Source organism: Acipenser ruthenus, chromosome 4, assembly GCF_902713425.1.
Source record: "Acipenser ruthenus chromosome 4, fAciRut3.2 maternal haplotype, whole genome shotgun sequence".
In the NCBI taxonomy this organism is placed as follows: Eukaryota; Metazoa; Chordata; class Actinopteri; order Acipenseriformes; family Acipenseridae; genus Acipenser; species Acipenser ruthenus.
In genome coordinates this window covers 74,428,788-74,444,542 of record NC_081192.1, presented here as the reverse complement: position 1 = coordinate 74,444,542, position 15,755 = coordinate 74,428,788, and the positions used below count along the sequence as shown (strand labels likewise).

The 15,755-nt window shown below is 40.9% G+C and overlaps 1 protein-coding gene across 1 annotated transcript; it reads right to left on the bottom strand.

Moving 5' to 3' along the window:
• Positions 1-3,381: 3,381 nt before the first annotated feature.
• Positions 3,382-15,524, bottom strand: LOC117399264 (tumor necrosis factor receptor superfamily member 16-like). The gene is made up of 6 exons (XM_033998348.3): positions 15,177-15,524; positions 9,392-9,524; positions 8,672-9,034; positions 5,422-5,632; positions 4,024-4,166; positions 3,382-3,722 (listed from the first exon to the last, which is right to left on the bottom strand). The coding sequence occupies exons 1-6, from the start codon at positions 15,225-15,227 to the stop codon at positions 3,418-3,420; spliced, it is 1,206 nt and encodes a 401-aa protein (XP_033854239.1). The 5' UTR covers positions 15,228-15,524; the 3' UTR covers positions 3,382-3,417.
• Positions 15,525-15,755: the final 231 nt, after the last annotated feature.

Genomic DNA, 15,755 nt, shown 5'->3' with positions numbered 1-15,755 from the left:
GTCACTGCTCACTCCACTAGAGACTGTGCTACCTATTGGTCGTTATTCCAGGGCGCATCTGTCTCAGACATTTGCAACGCTGCAGTAGGGGACAAGCCTCATACTTTTACCAGATTATACCGACTGAATGTCGTTGATCAGCAGAACCCTGGTTTTGAATGTTAAGAGCAGCCACTCATTCTGCCCTTTAACACACTTTTCATTGTGTTCCACTTTAAGTCCTGGGGTAGTTAGTCACACACCTTAATTGGACTTCTGGTGTTTTAATGCTAATGTTACTCAGTGTAACCTTGCAGCATATCCACTGCATGAGGGTTCTCTCTCACTGTACTGTGGGCCATATGCCATGGACCTGAAGGCCGTTTATCTTTCTTCTTAGCACATCTGCCGGTGCTGCAAGTCCTTCACTTGCGATGGCTTGGGCATTGTATCCCATTCGGTAATGGTTACATTTCGTACTTGAAAATGGAACGGTTAGTATCATAACCGTGGCGCTGATCACTATGCGACAGACGTTGAGATCTCCTAGGGGTGGAGGCGATGCCTGGCGCAGACAGGGCTCTTAAAGGAGCAGCTTTGACATAAGTGCTCAGGTAATTCGGGCTAGAAGAGATATATCCTATTGCGTAATGGTTACATTTCTATTTCAGGGAACCAGGGTTCTGATAATAACACAGCAAACCAAAAATATTACCCTCCTGAAATTTTGCAAATAAGAAGAGACCTGGACCTTTCCCACTGTATTTTTTCTTGAGATTCATATTTTTGGAGTTTCACCTCAAGGTCAAAGGTCAAAAACTTTGGTAAGATGTAACTTTCCTTGGTTGTCTTCCAAATGTGTTTTTAATCCCATTTGACCTCACTATAATTTTTGACCCCTTGACCCATCAACCACATTTGAACCCTTGACCGGATCAGTCTAAAAATGTAATAATTTGTTTTTGAAACAGCCCTTAGCACCGAGTTCAGTGTAAATCTGCAATGCTAGGGTGTCACCTCTTGGATGATTGGTCACAGAATGACCCATATGTCTGTGGTAAGCAACTAGAACTGAAGAGCAGCTCTGGAACTCAAACAGTCAACGCACCTTCACTGAGACTTACGGAAAATAATACAAACAATATTTGATTAATTGCAATAAGGACCACTCATAAAGATTCATAAAACAGTATAAAAAAGAACATTTCATTTGAAGTTACTTACCCTTTAATTTAAGGTTGTTAGTTATTAGTTGTTAATAGATTTGTAACATTACCACCTAGATTGCCCCCCTGTAAGAGGTCATTTTACAACCGCAACAGAACACGTTTCACGTCCTACTTCAGATTAGGGAGATCCAACCCCACCCCCCACCAAACAGTAATACAAGAATAAAATGCAATTGTATATTTATTTAACATGAAATTAACCATAAAAAGACCTTAACATGTTCAGACACATTCACAAAAAGATATATCATAATAATTTGAAAATAGCAACTAGTGTAAGAAATAAAAAAGAAGAGAAGGAATGAATGAATGGAAAGAATAAAAAATATATAAAAAGAAAGCTAGAACCAGGGTGGTGGTGTGCAGAGGTCTGTGGTCGGGCTTCGAACCCTGAATGGCACACTCCTGTCCAAGAGTTCAGAGGCTTCTTTGTGTACATGGCATACATTAGAAATAACTCATGGGTTTCTTGAAATGCCCGGTGCACCGACTGTGGGTAGCGCTCCTTGCAAGTTGGTATTATATGCTTATGGTACTAGAACTGGTTACAATTCAAGGAGTCAGTCTGACTTTTAGGTTGTATCACATAAAGCATTCTAAAACACAGGGCTTGATTCTCAAATATTTTTACTCCAAACCGCCATACAATTCCTTTTTAACGCACAATTTTAATACAAATAAGCAACAACTTAAGACAAGCCCCTATACGCTCTGAATAGTTTTTTCCTAGTTTGGTGCATTTATTTCTGAAAAAAAAATGTAGTAAATGACAATTTGGAGTAAATATCTTTGCAAATCTAACCCATTCTCTTGAGGAAAGTAAGCACACCCAATTCATAGAGCATCTTTACACCTGAGGTTTGAAACATGTAAACATATTTATACATTTATATAATACACAACAACAGATCCCTTTCCAGCGGGCTGCGGTTTGGATCCAGAGATATTGCGACAAGAGGCATTAGATCACACACACGTCAAGCAGCGTCTGAGCCGGGATTTGAACCAAGGCCCCCACAGGCCCCCAGCTCTAACCCCTGGGCCACACTGTCTCAAAACATTAAGTTTCCATTTTGTTCAATATGAACTAAACTTATAATATACCAGACTAGACCACCTCCAAGAATATTCTTCAATGGAAACAGAATGGCACATGACCTACTTTTTCAAATCCCAGTTTAGGCAGTGTTTCTGTGTGACTGAGGGGGGGGGGGGGTTACATAGAGTTGGCACTGAAGCTGGCACTGAAGCTGGCACAGGCAGGCGACAAAATCCAAAATCCATATAACACCTGTTTGAACGTGTATGTGCAAGAACAATTCTGGGTATTGATCATCATATTCCCATTCATTAGAATTTATATTTTTAATGTACTATATTCATAATCTGGGGTGTGCAAAAACACAAAACAACAAAATTATTTCTAGCCGTTCTTATTTTCCCCTTTAACATTTTTTAAATTGACATTGACATCTAATGGAATTTTTCACATAGCACACAGCTCCACTAGTGGACACATGCTGTAACTGGGGCATGGACTTTGAAGGGAACATCCACTCAAAATGTTTTACACATCTACTACAATGAAAATACATTTAGCTTGACTCTGAGAGTTCCTTGTGTCTTGTACTTCTGACTGACCAACCAAGACTCACAGGGCTACAGTCCCAGTATATTGCCACTTTGTTGTCTGACCACCTTAGACTTCTCCATGTCTGTTCTTCAGATTCCCCTGGGCCAAATGACCAGCTGGAATTCCAGGTTCCCGGGACAGTTCTTGGTGGCTGTCATTTCTCTTTCTGGGCGTCAATAGTGTTTGGTGGTTTTAACCAGGATTACCTGGCAATAGCACTAACAATAGTCTGTTCCATACAGGGCAGTGGGAAAATTGGAGTGGAAAGTAAGTGAAAGCTTCATTCTGTGAAGTTTGGTCCATCTGCAGATTTCAGATTTGCTGCTTTAACTTGGCAGTCAGTTTCCGCCAGCAGCCTAATCAGATGTTTGGCTTGTCACTTCAAAAGGGTGCGCCCAGCCTTTCAGTTTCTCAAGATTCAAGCTGTTTCATTTCTTAGATTTCCAACCTTCACACCACTAGTCATTTGGATTTCTCTCTGGGAGATATGCATATGTTAACCCCTCCCTCCCGCTCCCTCCCTCCCTCCCGCTCCCCCGCAGTCCTTTCTCTCTCTCTCGCTCTCTCTGTCTCAGGTCACACCACAGAGCTGGCCTCAGCTGGTCTGCTTAGAGCTGCTGCCACATCACTCCTCTCAATACGGTTCAGCGCAGCGTACAGTGCCGACACAGTGGTGCCCTCCTGAGCCGACCAATCAGAGAGCAGGGTGTGCACGGGGTCCTCGCCCCGCCCGAAGGTGTCCACATGATCCTGCTCATACCCCAGTTGAGCAGCCAGGTGGCGCCAGCCCTTCCCACAGCTGGTGTCCAGCAGCAGCTGCTCAATCTCTTCCTGCCTCTGGGGGGCAACGTTGAGGTACAGACGGCTCTCCAGTTTATTGCCTGCAAGGGGAATAACAATAACCGTCAGCAAACAGTGCAAACTAACCAGACTAGACTGCATTGTGAGTTGCTAGCCCATGATTCTCCTATAAATACTGTTATCTTTTACAGCCAACACTTTCCTTCTCTTTTATGAATTCCTGTCTATCCTAATTTCTTGGCTTGGTTTTCTTTTTAGATGCTTGATAAGGAGATCTGGAGATTTGTGTTTACCATGCTGTTTTAGACCTAGATTTAGATTTGACTGATCTGGTTTTCACAGCGGTCCCTCAGCCCTGGCCTGCATCTCTCATCCCCTCACCTTTGAGCTGCTGTGTCTCCTGCAGGCTGTGTGTATCCAGGAAGACCCCACTGTCGCTGTGCAGTTTCTCTCCTTCGGGGGAGCAGTTGAGCTCGCTGGCACGCGCTTTCGCCAGCTGCTGCTTCTGCTTGCATGAGGTCCAGCTGAGAAGAGGAGAGGGAAGTGTGAGTCATTTATTAAACTATTAAACACAGCATGGACGAGAAATAAAACAATCATTAAACTATGACTGGAAATACAGCTGGTAATCAACTCCAAACACACCAAAACAGACAGCTCCCTAATATCTATGCTTATTTGTATTTCATTGTTGGTACATACACACCAAGACTAATGCTGCATACACTGTCTGCTGGATCGGACCATTTAAGCTTGCTACTTGAGTGCTGTTTGAGGCTTGTACTTCAAAACAGAATGAGTTTAATAATAGGGGACTGAAGCATTTTGAACAGTTCCAAATCCCCCAACTCCTGGAGGGACAGTGTCCTGGAACAGTGGGGCCCTGACAGGATCTGTTTTGGGGGAAGTTTAATCCTCCTTTGAACACAACTCAAGTCTTTAGCCAGTGTACAGGGGAGAGGAATTCTACTAGTGTGTGCAACACAACAGCACTGGGGCTTATGAAGAGCTGCACTGGGGCAGAGACTAGCGTAAAGAAGCCCAGTGCCTGCCTGTCTATCCATCCACACTGCAAGCACAGCGTGGAGAACCCTCCATCCCCCTCCTCCTCTTCCTGCCCTGTCTATCAACAATACAGAGGACATTACCTTACCACCTCTGCTCTGAATGCAATCTAACCTGAGGAGTGTCAGAGGAGAGCTGCTAAAACACTGTGATGCAACCCTACATCCCTCTCCTTATCCCTACTAGGATTCTGTCAAGCGCTTTGAAATACCAGGGTCTGGTTTATGATGTAAACAGCTCTGGATTTTAACCCGCCCTGTTGCGGACCTTCCACTGTATTTGACATTGTGTTTTGTGATGTTAAAAAGGAAGGGGGAGGGTTGTGCTAATACAGGAAAACCTCTATTACCCAGACTAACAGAGACCAGGAGGTGTTCGGATAATCAAATCACAGCTGTGAAATTGTTCATATGACTTTCCCAATCAACAACCCCCCCGAAAAAGATATAATTACATCTTTTTACCTTTAAATATACAGTATACAGAACTGCACTGTTCAGTAAATACCAGAGATTGCGGGCTGAATAGCAAATTTTTTGTGATAAACAGAGCAGTAGAGCACACAACAAGACAGTCTGTTCGGATAATCAAGGTTTGACTGGAATCACCCAGGCTCGGGGGAGGGGGGAGGAATTCAAGTCACTTTTAAAATCATGAAAACACAGAGTTGAGTCTGGCGAAACGGGCGACTGAGAGGACAGAGGCTGTACTGACCACTTGTAGGCAACGTAGATGAGCAGACCAATGACGATGGCTGCCAGGATGGAACAGTACACTGGGATGATGTTCTTGCCGTTGTCCTCTTGAGGGGTGAAGTCTGGGGAGCTGGGGTAGGTGCTGGTCTCAGACTCCATGGGATCCACACGACGAGATGAGTCCTTTGGAGAGGCAGTGCCCTGTCTCTGCAAGATCATCAGTTTCTTGTCTGAATGGGGCAGAGGGAGAGAGGTGGAGGGTTAGTCAGCAAGCACACGCACACTGGGGGAAACTTCTGACAGGATTCATACTTCAATATTGACACCGTGAAGTCTTTCACATGACAAATTATGACTTCTCTGTAAGGTTATATAGGTACTGTATGAGGTTTTTCTAATATAGTAAAGCAACAGTTTGTTACGGCTGCTTCTGCCAACGTCACTGAAGTATTGAGGAGCCATTCTAAAGTGATTTAAATATAATCAGCTTTGTTTAGGCGACTGGCTATACTAGAGTGTGCCCCAAACAAGCAACTCTGATAAAAACAAAACAAACTCAAAATTAAGATCATAATCTTGTGCTACCAAAGTTTGTTAGTTTTTACTTTCAGTAACAAGAATATAGTTAAGAAACTATTATTATTATTATTATTTATTTCTTAACAGATGCCCTTATCCAGGGCGACTTACAATTGTTACAAGATATCACATTATTTTTACATACAATTACATTTTTTTTTTTTTTTTTTTTTTTTAAAACATACAATTCCCCATTTATACAGTTGGGTTTTTACTGGAGCAATCTAGGTAAAGTACCTTGCTCAAGGGTACAGCAGCAGTGTCCCCTACTGGGGATTGAACCCACAACCCTCTGGTCAAGAGACCAGAGCCCTAACAACTACTCCACACTGCTGCCCCAGTAGAAAGAGTTTAAATATAATTCCAAGTGGTTTGTTTCACAAAAATGAAGTAATGAATGCATCTGTTAAGTCTCAGTGCAGCACTGTAGTGGTTATCCTGTGAGAGCTCCCTGCTGGCGGCTGGCTGTGATCTGCCCTTATTAGGAAGGGCTAACATTCCAAAGGCCATGTGGCGAGCGGGTGTTAATGCGCCGACCGGGGGAGGGCAAGCCTGGCCCGGGATTACTCTGCTCTTAAACACTTGGGGAGCACTTCATCTCCTGGCAACTGATATGCAATTATGAATTACTGGCCAAGTAGCTGCCACATGAGTTACTAAAGCTGCGGAAAGTTTAGATGGATAGATGTACCATTATCCTCATAGATCTATTTGCTTTCCCATTCAGCAGGATTCAATGCTGAAACTATAAAATTGCTGGGTATAAGCCTTTCCCGACTCACAGCTATTGCACACTATTTACCCCCCTGCTCCAGTTGGCTCCAGCATGGCTATTTTAAGGACCAGAGCCCTGGAAGCTGCTGTTCCTTCTAAGTGGCCATAGGTCATGACCTTTCTTTCACCCCACATATGAGCTGCTCCAACTTTGTGTGCTGATTAACCAAGTCCTCTTTGAACCCTGTTACAAACACACAGATTCAACAGCTCCAGGGGAATAGGGAACAAAAGGGGGGGGGGGAAGTAGCAGAGAGAATTAAAGAATCTTCACTAGATGTAGTTGGGACAAGTGGACAGCTATAAATATGTCTCCCCCCCCCCCCTGTTCTTGAGTTTCTGCAATAAACATGAGCACAATTATCTGTAACTACTAAAACACTCAATGGTGTTGATTTTAGAAATACTAAAAGAAACTTAATAAATTAAATGAAAAAAGTTTCACTAGAAGTCTCTACTATTACGTTTATTTCAATATGAGCAATACCAACAGCCACTTTGATATTATCAGAAGTACTCTCATCTGTGTGTGTGTGTGTGCGTGCGTGCGTGCGTGCGTGTGTGTGTGTGTGTGTGCGTTTGTCCTATACCTCGTTTACAATAGCCACTTAAACAGGCTTAGGTATTTTTTTTGTAGTTGAAACGCAGCCGTCCTGAAAGTGGTCTGCTCCAGAGGGGGGCTCTGCTACGGCTTTGGTCTGTTTTTTGCTCTACTGTGAACACATCGGTTCCCGAGATGGTTCACGTTTGCCACGTACATTCGTGGGCATGTCAGCATCAAACAGGCACAGACAGCAGCAACAGGATGTTGGGATTTTTACTTAGACAACAGAACCAAAAAATATCTTTGACAGAACACTGAGAGAAACTTTTCACACATATCTACAAACGTAACCTGTGATCGTATTTTGATACGTATCATTTTGAGGAAATGTTGGTTTTTTTGGGTACCTCTATCTGGAATTTAAAAAAATAATTCCAGTAAAGTCGGTAAGAAAATAAAAGTAAGCTGTTTTTAAATCTGAAAATAAAAATGTTTAATTATATGAATCACGGCACAATTATACAATTTTAAAAAATAAAGCCACAAGCTTGTGGAAGTGTATTCAATTTAAATGTATAGGCTGTATCATTATATGTGTCATGATGTGACTATATGTATAAGCACTAGCTCCAGGTCCAAAAGCACTTTACTTCTAAACAAAGGACTGAATTCACCCCATGATTTATGAAAGGCTTTATTTTTTTAATTGTATCAGATAGGACTGTGATGCACTGTTAGTATGTGGTGAATAAACTTGAGTTCTGGGGGGAGGACTTTTTGAAAGCTGCAGATGTTTATTTTCAACTATTAAATAAATGAGTTTCACTTTTGTTGAATAGGAAAAATAAGTATTTTTCATGGGTAAGAAAATAAACTGCCGTTATTGTTTAACATAAGAAGAGTTGTCAGACTGACTTGTAAACATATACTTTGACACCTGTTTCTTTAAATGTCCACATACCCCTGAAGAAGAAAGTTTGTAAGTGGAAATTTAAAGAAACAGGTGTTACTTACATATCAGAGGAGTCTGATGGTACCGATATGCAGGTTTTCGATGATTCGCTCCCTTTCTGATGGCAAACAATCTTAATTAGTATGGAACAACACCATGAAGTAGAAACACTTCTGCATCTGTGTTTTGGGGAAGGAAAATGTCTTTACACAAGGTTGATAGGACACCAGTGGGCACACATTACAGTTCTGGGGCTGTGCGCGTGCTTATGGAGCCAAAACCATCTTAGGTCTGTGCTGAGGTGTAAACAGGGTGGTTCAAATGATAAGAATATTTTAATCTGATCAGAACTTAAGCCAACTCAGGTCCCAGCTGTAAGTGTAAACAGCGTTAGTGTGTGTCTTTGTCTCTGTGTCTTACCCATGCAGAGTGTGTCGGAGTTGGCGGTGCACTCGCGGATCTGCACCTCGCTCTCCTGGCAGGTTGTGCAGTTGAGGCAGGTCTCAGTCTGGCTGTTCTCCTCGGAGTAGGTTCCCCCTGGGCAGGCCTTACACTTGGTGTCCCAGCGAGGCCCGCACTCCCACTCCACACCCAGCCCCTTCCCACAAGACGAGCAGGGAGTGCACAGAGGGTCAGAGCCATTCACCACATTGAGGAAGAAGCCGTCGCCGCAGTTGCACTGCGTGTCCTGCGTGGCCATGCAGAGACCCGTCACCTGGATACCCTGGGGGCAGAGCGAGCATGGGCTGCAGGGGGTGCCGGGGAGCGCAGAGAATGTCACACCTGCAATAGCCAGCAGGGTGAGACACTGCTTAGGGATTTAGAGATACGAGGATAGTGCATTTACAACACTAGGGAGAAATCTCACAAGTATACAAGCCAGCGTTAACAACACATTACAATACAAATGTACTCTTACATTTGTTCTTTGGTATTTCAACTGGATCCCAGCCAGTGCAACATCTTCTCCAAAGGCTCAGCCCCTCTCCCTCCCTCTAACACCATGCTGGAGTATTAGATCACTTCTGGCCCTGAGTGGAGTACCCGCCCCTACTGTGATGCCAGCCTACAATCCTGACCCCCAGATGGTGTGAAGCAGGTCACCCCTGTAGGCATACACCACAGTTCCCAGAAACTTACCTTCCTGGCAGGCTTCGCATTGAGTGTTGGTTTTGCCACATTCGACAGTGACCCCAAATCCTAAGGGGCAAAGGTCACAGCAGTCGCCATCCTCTGTGAAGCGGTTACTCTCACAGGTGTCTCCCGCAGCAACCTGCGATTCAAGCACAGACACACTCAGACTGTGCCCAGGGCAACACTTGGTCAACTCCACTTGTTATTAGGTAACAGAATCAAAAGTGTTAGTGTCATAGCAAGCTATAGACTGTGTGGATCACTGTTGCATTTCCATTTATAAATAAATATGGGTTGGAAAAACAAATAAGTAGCTAACATAGGAACGTTTCTCATGCTATACAAGAGCTGCTCACTCCAGATTCATTTGCAATAAATAAAATGCACAAACCACTACATAAAGGGTCAAAACTGGTAATTAACACGTTTGATGGATGTTAGCAACCTTAACTTAAAACTTCCCAGGATGTTTCACGTTGATGGTTTTAAAAGATAAAGTTGCAAATTGCAGACCCAGGAGTAGACTGCTGTTATAATAGGTGCTAATGCAGTCCGTGCTGGTGGCCACAGACCAAAGCAGTTCCTGCTCTCGCTCAATGATATGCATATTAATGCACCTATGAAGTCTGGTTTAGGGCCACACTGAATGTTGATTTACAAGGAGCCCTGCAGATCTATTGAGAGACAAATGTTTTTAATTAGGCTCTTGAAGCAAAAGAAAAGAAGAAAGGTTTTAACTTGGATTCCCATATCCCAGACTGGTGTGAACAGCTTCACAGTTTGTTAAGTTGTAAACTATCTCCTGTGTGATAGAGGAGATCACAGGACAGGGTTTATTTGTTTGTGTGGTTTTGTTTGGGCAGAGGGGAGTCTTTGATGTCCCTTCACCCTCCAGGTGTGTCAAGAGTTCCCTCTAGCACCTCTCCTTCTCTCTCCCTCTCCCTTCTCAAAAAAGTAATCTTAAATATGCACATAGTTGTAAAAGCACTGGGCAGCCCCAGGGCCTGTGTGATGGGAACAAACAGATGTCTCACTGCCCTCCCCTCTCTAAAAATTCCTCTGATCTTTATACAAATTCACAGGGAGGCTGCCAGCGTCACCTCAGGAACATGTGAGGAACTGAGCTGGAAGCCTCCTCCACCTGGTCCTAGAACACACTGTCTAATGCCAGCATGTGAAAAAATTAAGAGTGAATTGTAGAGCAAAATCTGGATGCCTTATGACCAAATGGAGGGGGGGCGGGTATCTTTTGTATCTTTAAATATCCCATTGCTTTATATGGTATATGGGGACACGCTGTAAAGTTTCTACAACATATTAACCACGTTAGGACTGGGGTTAAGCGTTTAAAGTATTTTTTTTTTTTAAACGTACAGTACCTATTCCTATAGTTAACCACCTCAATTTTAAACCCAGCAGCATTAGACTAAAAAGAAGGGCACCATTTCAAACTAGTTAAGCAGGCCATCAAAATACAGGTTGCAATTGTGCTTCGGGTGCTTTATCCAAGTAACGTTTGTAATTGAATTGTAATGGTTGCAGTCCTTATGTCCTTTGAACTCAACAGGCAGTACACAATGGTGTAAAGTGACCCGATGTGTGCTACCAGGGCCTCCCCAGGGTCTCTGAAACAGGACACCTCTAGAGATGAGAAAGGTGTGTGCGAGGAGGGTTGTGTATTTATTTATTTTAAATTAAGATCCTCAAACATTGACCCTAAACAGCAAATGGTCCTCTGTAGGCCAGGAGGCTGTGTTTGAACACTGGACTGCAGCAAAGTGAGAGGTGTGGGTTCAAGCTCCAGTCAGGGTACTAACTCCCTGGAAAGCTTCTCTGTGGTTAGCGATACAAACATATAAACTGAATCAAAGGCAAGCTCCCTAGAGTGCAGACGGTCTCAAATTCCTTTCAGACATTCTCACTCTGTCTCACTCCCCCCCCCCCCCCCCCCCCACTCTCTCACTGCTGCCCTGAGGGTGATAAGTCACCTCGCTCTTTGAGTATAAACTTTCATACTCCTGTGCAGTGAAGATTTAAGAAAAAATATATATTATATTCCCTGAACAAAGCATTTATTATTTCAGGAGACATTTTTTGCCCAGTGGTTCAAGACAGGAAGAGGTGGGTTCAAATCACCTCTCAGACGCACTCTTACCTTTTATCCTATTGTACAGTTGTAAGACTTAAAACAGAAATCTTATCGCCTAAACTTTACTTTAGCACGCATCTGTCTTGTAAAGAGCTGTGAACATTATTATTATTTTATTATTATTTATTTCTTAGCAGACGCCCTTATCCAGGGCGTAAACAGATACATTTCAAGAATCACAGTACAAGTAATAATACAATTAAAGAGCAAGATAAATACAGTGACTTTGGTTCTAGCAAGTACAAGTGTGACAAAATACAATTCAATAATGGAGCAGATAACAGTGTCAGTGATAGTTGCATCAGGATATAATTAAATACAAAATACTACAGATTAAATAACACTTGACAGATTACAGTACTCTAAAGTACAAGATTAAATGCAGAAAAGTAGGGGGCAGATAAGAGCAAGTAAAGCGCATTTAAGGAAGAGTGATAAGTGTCCAGGGGGAAAAGAGTCTGTTTCTTTAAGTTTATTTGTAGGACAGAAACAAAGGGATGGATTACTGAGACTGTAATTAAAGACAGCCAGTCGCTTCCAAATAATGCAGAGAGTGCAGTGCGGGACATGGGCTGGGCTGTCACTAAATCTTACATTGTGAGCTGCTCGCTGCAGCCCCTTAGCTAATCTGGGGTCTTATCTTATCAATAATATTTACCTGGCCGCTCTTAACAGAATGCCAGTCAGTATCAATTCGCCGTCTGTCCAGTTCACTTTATTTTCCACTGTCTTTAACCATCACTCAAGTATACTGTACACTCACAAGCCCTTCCTTTATATAAACAAAGTGGAGTACTAAAGAAGACAGATTACTCTTCGGGACAGAAATAGCTGGCCTTTGTGTTAACTAATATAAATATTTGGAAAGGTCTGTCTTGACACCCCCGTATCGTTGCCCCCCTCCCCCCACCCCACACACATCCAGGCTTTGCCTACTTTAAAAATACTGGGGCCTGGTCAGGGGTGTAAAATTTTGAAAAAAATAAAATAGCATCTATTTGTCCAAAGGGACAAAATGCCTCCTTATTTTATCAATGTCTTGTAATTGTTTTGATTTTTTAGCAGCTGACTGCTGCTCCTGGCAGTGGCAGTATTATCACTGGCACCAGGTTCATATGGCTCTTTCATTGCTTTTATTCTTTATCCTGGATTTTTGTATTGAATCAGACAGACTCAGACAGTTTACAACTACAGGTATTTTATAAACGTGATCTATTGTTATACAGCACATTTTTACCATGTGCAGCAAAAAATAAGGCAGCTGCCTCACAGGTTGGAGCCCCATCACTTATATTATTATATGGACAACAATTTGGTGTAGAAATATGCAGGTGGACAGAATAAAAATGCTAGAATAGCGTACCCTATAAAACAGAAAGCAAAATGTTTTTCTTCATTAGGTGTCCTAATGATAGATAGATTTTCACTGTAGTGATGTCAGTATATGTGGCCTGGGCCTGTCTTTCTATAAAAGTTTAAACCCTTGGCCAGCTTTTCCATGCCTATACCTAATTTATAGAAAAAATAAAAAAAAGATTCTGGGAGTCACACATTGAAACGAAGAGAAAAATGCACTGACGACCTATTTGTCTGCATAATAACTATACATTTAATTTTATAATGTTTATTTATCATAATTTCTGCAATATAAATACGTTATTTTGGAGACATAGTACAAAGTGTACAGAACACCGGGTGTTTTTTAAAAGTTAGAAAAAAGACAAAACGCAAATATGTTTTTAAAAAATGACTGATCAATTCATAACATGCGAAATACTCACACATGTTATTCATTAGGAATTTACAGCGCAGTAAAAATACTGGTGCTGCCATAAACTAAAACGGTAAATTGTTATATATCATATAACAGTTTAAAGCTTTTTATAATTTGTATTATGTTATATATTCTTCCTAGAGTTGGCAGTCAAATTTTCCTGGGCTCACACTGTAAACAAAAGCAATGTAGTAATATCGTTGCATTAATTTAGAAAATCTAATCTAAAAATCTTACCCCAGTGTTTTTCTAGCAACAGTGCTGAAGTGACAAAGAAAATAAAATAACTTGTAAATCTGTAAATTTGTGTCGCTATTTGTAGGCCGACTCCCCAAAGGGGTACAAATAAACTATGTGTATAATGGAAGCAGTGTGTTTTGAAACGTGTTTTCAGGTACGTGCACATCAAAGGTGATGGATTACTGTTTGTTTAACGCAATCATATGTATTTAAATTATAGTTAACACAGGAGTTAAAAAAAAGAAGCGGCGGTCAATATATTTGAAGAACCTTCGCGTGCGGCCTGTCGATGCTCACTTACATTATTTTCATCTTAATGCTTATGCCACTCTAAGATAACCAAATAATTAAATAACAGTAATTATTTCGATTTGAATCGAAGCAGAGAAAATCAGCTGGTACTGAGTCTGTAAATCTTCCTCCCCTCCTCCTTACCCGATCGATTCTCCATCAATAAGGACCTACGCGAGATGCCTTACGTTTAGACGGACAACAAAAAACTACCAAATTAATACAATGGAGAGGGAAAAAAAGTACAACTAATCAATTTCCGGTTGTTCAAATCAAAAGTCACATCAGAATCCAACGCATGAAGTATTTCGACCGGAACAAAATATGAAAGTGATGGCTGACGTAAAAACAGGCTTTGACGTTTATGCTTTTATGCAGCCAGCGCGTTCAAAGTAAAATTGAAGATTATGCATTACAAAAAAATAGTCTTACCGTTGGAATAAACGGATAAATGAAAATGTGCTCTGCAAAAATATATGTATTGTATTTGGGAACACGATGTGTCTTCTTGCGGTAAACTAGTTTTAAGCTACTACTACTAATAATGACATTTTATTTCATGCCTGCCACCTCAACTTCAATGAAAAACAGCTTAAACCTATTGTCAAATTTTTTAAAAAAAAGCATATAGGCCTACTGTACTATTTTTAATCCTAAACTAGTCTTCTGTAACGACCTAATCGCGTTCAGAATTACCCTTTTACGTGCTGAAATGCCATTGTTGTGAACACATCTGGTTTGAAGGCTTGTGGCAGATTTATATTATGTAGGTGAAGAGTGAGGCAGTCTGGAAACGGGACTGGAGGTGGGGGTGGGGGGCCTATACCAAGGGACACCAAAATACACACTATACAGCGGGAATTATACAGCGGTCATATTCGGTGATTAGGTAAACTAATATATATATATATATATATATATATATATATATATATATATATATATATATATATATATATATATATACCCTCATTCTACACCGTTTTACAGTAGATTCCTATATTAGTATACAGTTACACAAAGTGATATACATTTGGTTTAATTCGACTATAGCTGGCTATATTATATTATATATAAATAATCAATAAAATCATATTGCAGAGTCATTTAAAGTAACATGGTTATAGAATGCAATCTGTTTCACTTATATATATATATATATATATAATTTGGATATGCCTATGGATATAGGTATCTTACATGCAATACGGTATGTCGCTACTTTTCCAGTTTTGGATGGAAACTTCGTCAAAGCCTTTATTCACATTCTGTAGGGATATGAAGAATGGGATACATTGTAACTTTAATTTTAAATACAGTACAATGTTTCAACTTACCTTTGCGAGAATCATGAAACAGCAAGTTAATGCGATCCTCCTCGAATCCATTGCAGTGATTAGCAGTCTCTGATCGAGTTACTGAACTGCGGGGTTCCTCCCAAAAATCATCCAGGATCTTGCGTTTTTGTTCTTCTCTTATTTGTAAATAAGTCTTTTTAAAACAGAGCAAGGCGTGCCGCTAGTAATCTAATAAATATTTGGCTACTTTCCACAGGAACGGATAATGAAAAACAGTCGTCTAATCTGTTATAAATAAATATTATTATTATTAATAATAATAATAATAATAATAATAATAATAATAATAATAATAATAATAATAATAATAATAATAATAATATATTTATATATATATATATATATATATATATATATATATATATATATATATATACAAATATGTGAGGGCTGTGCAAAGCAATCGCCAGATAATCTGCGGTAATTGTAACGTATCCAAAACTAAACTGCTTGAGGAAGTCGTCTTAGTTCTCCGATCCGATCCGCTTGCAAAGCCCAGTTCTGAAATTTAATTCTAACTTGTTTGTGTCTTTTTCCTTACGAACCAGGTTTGCTAGT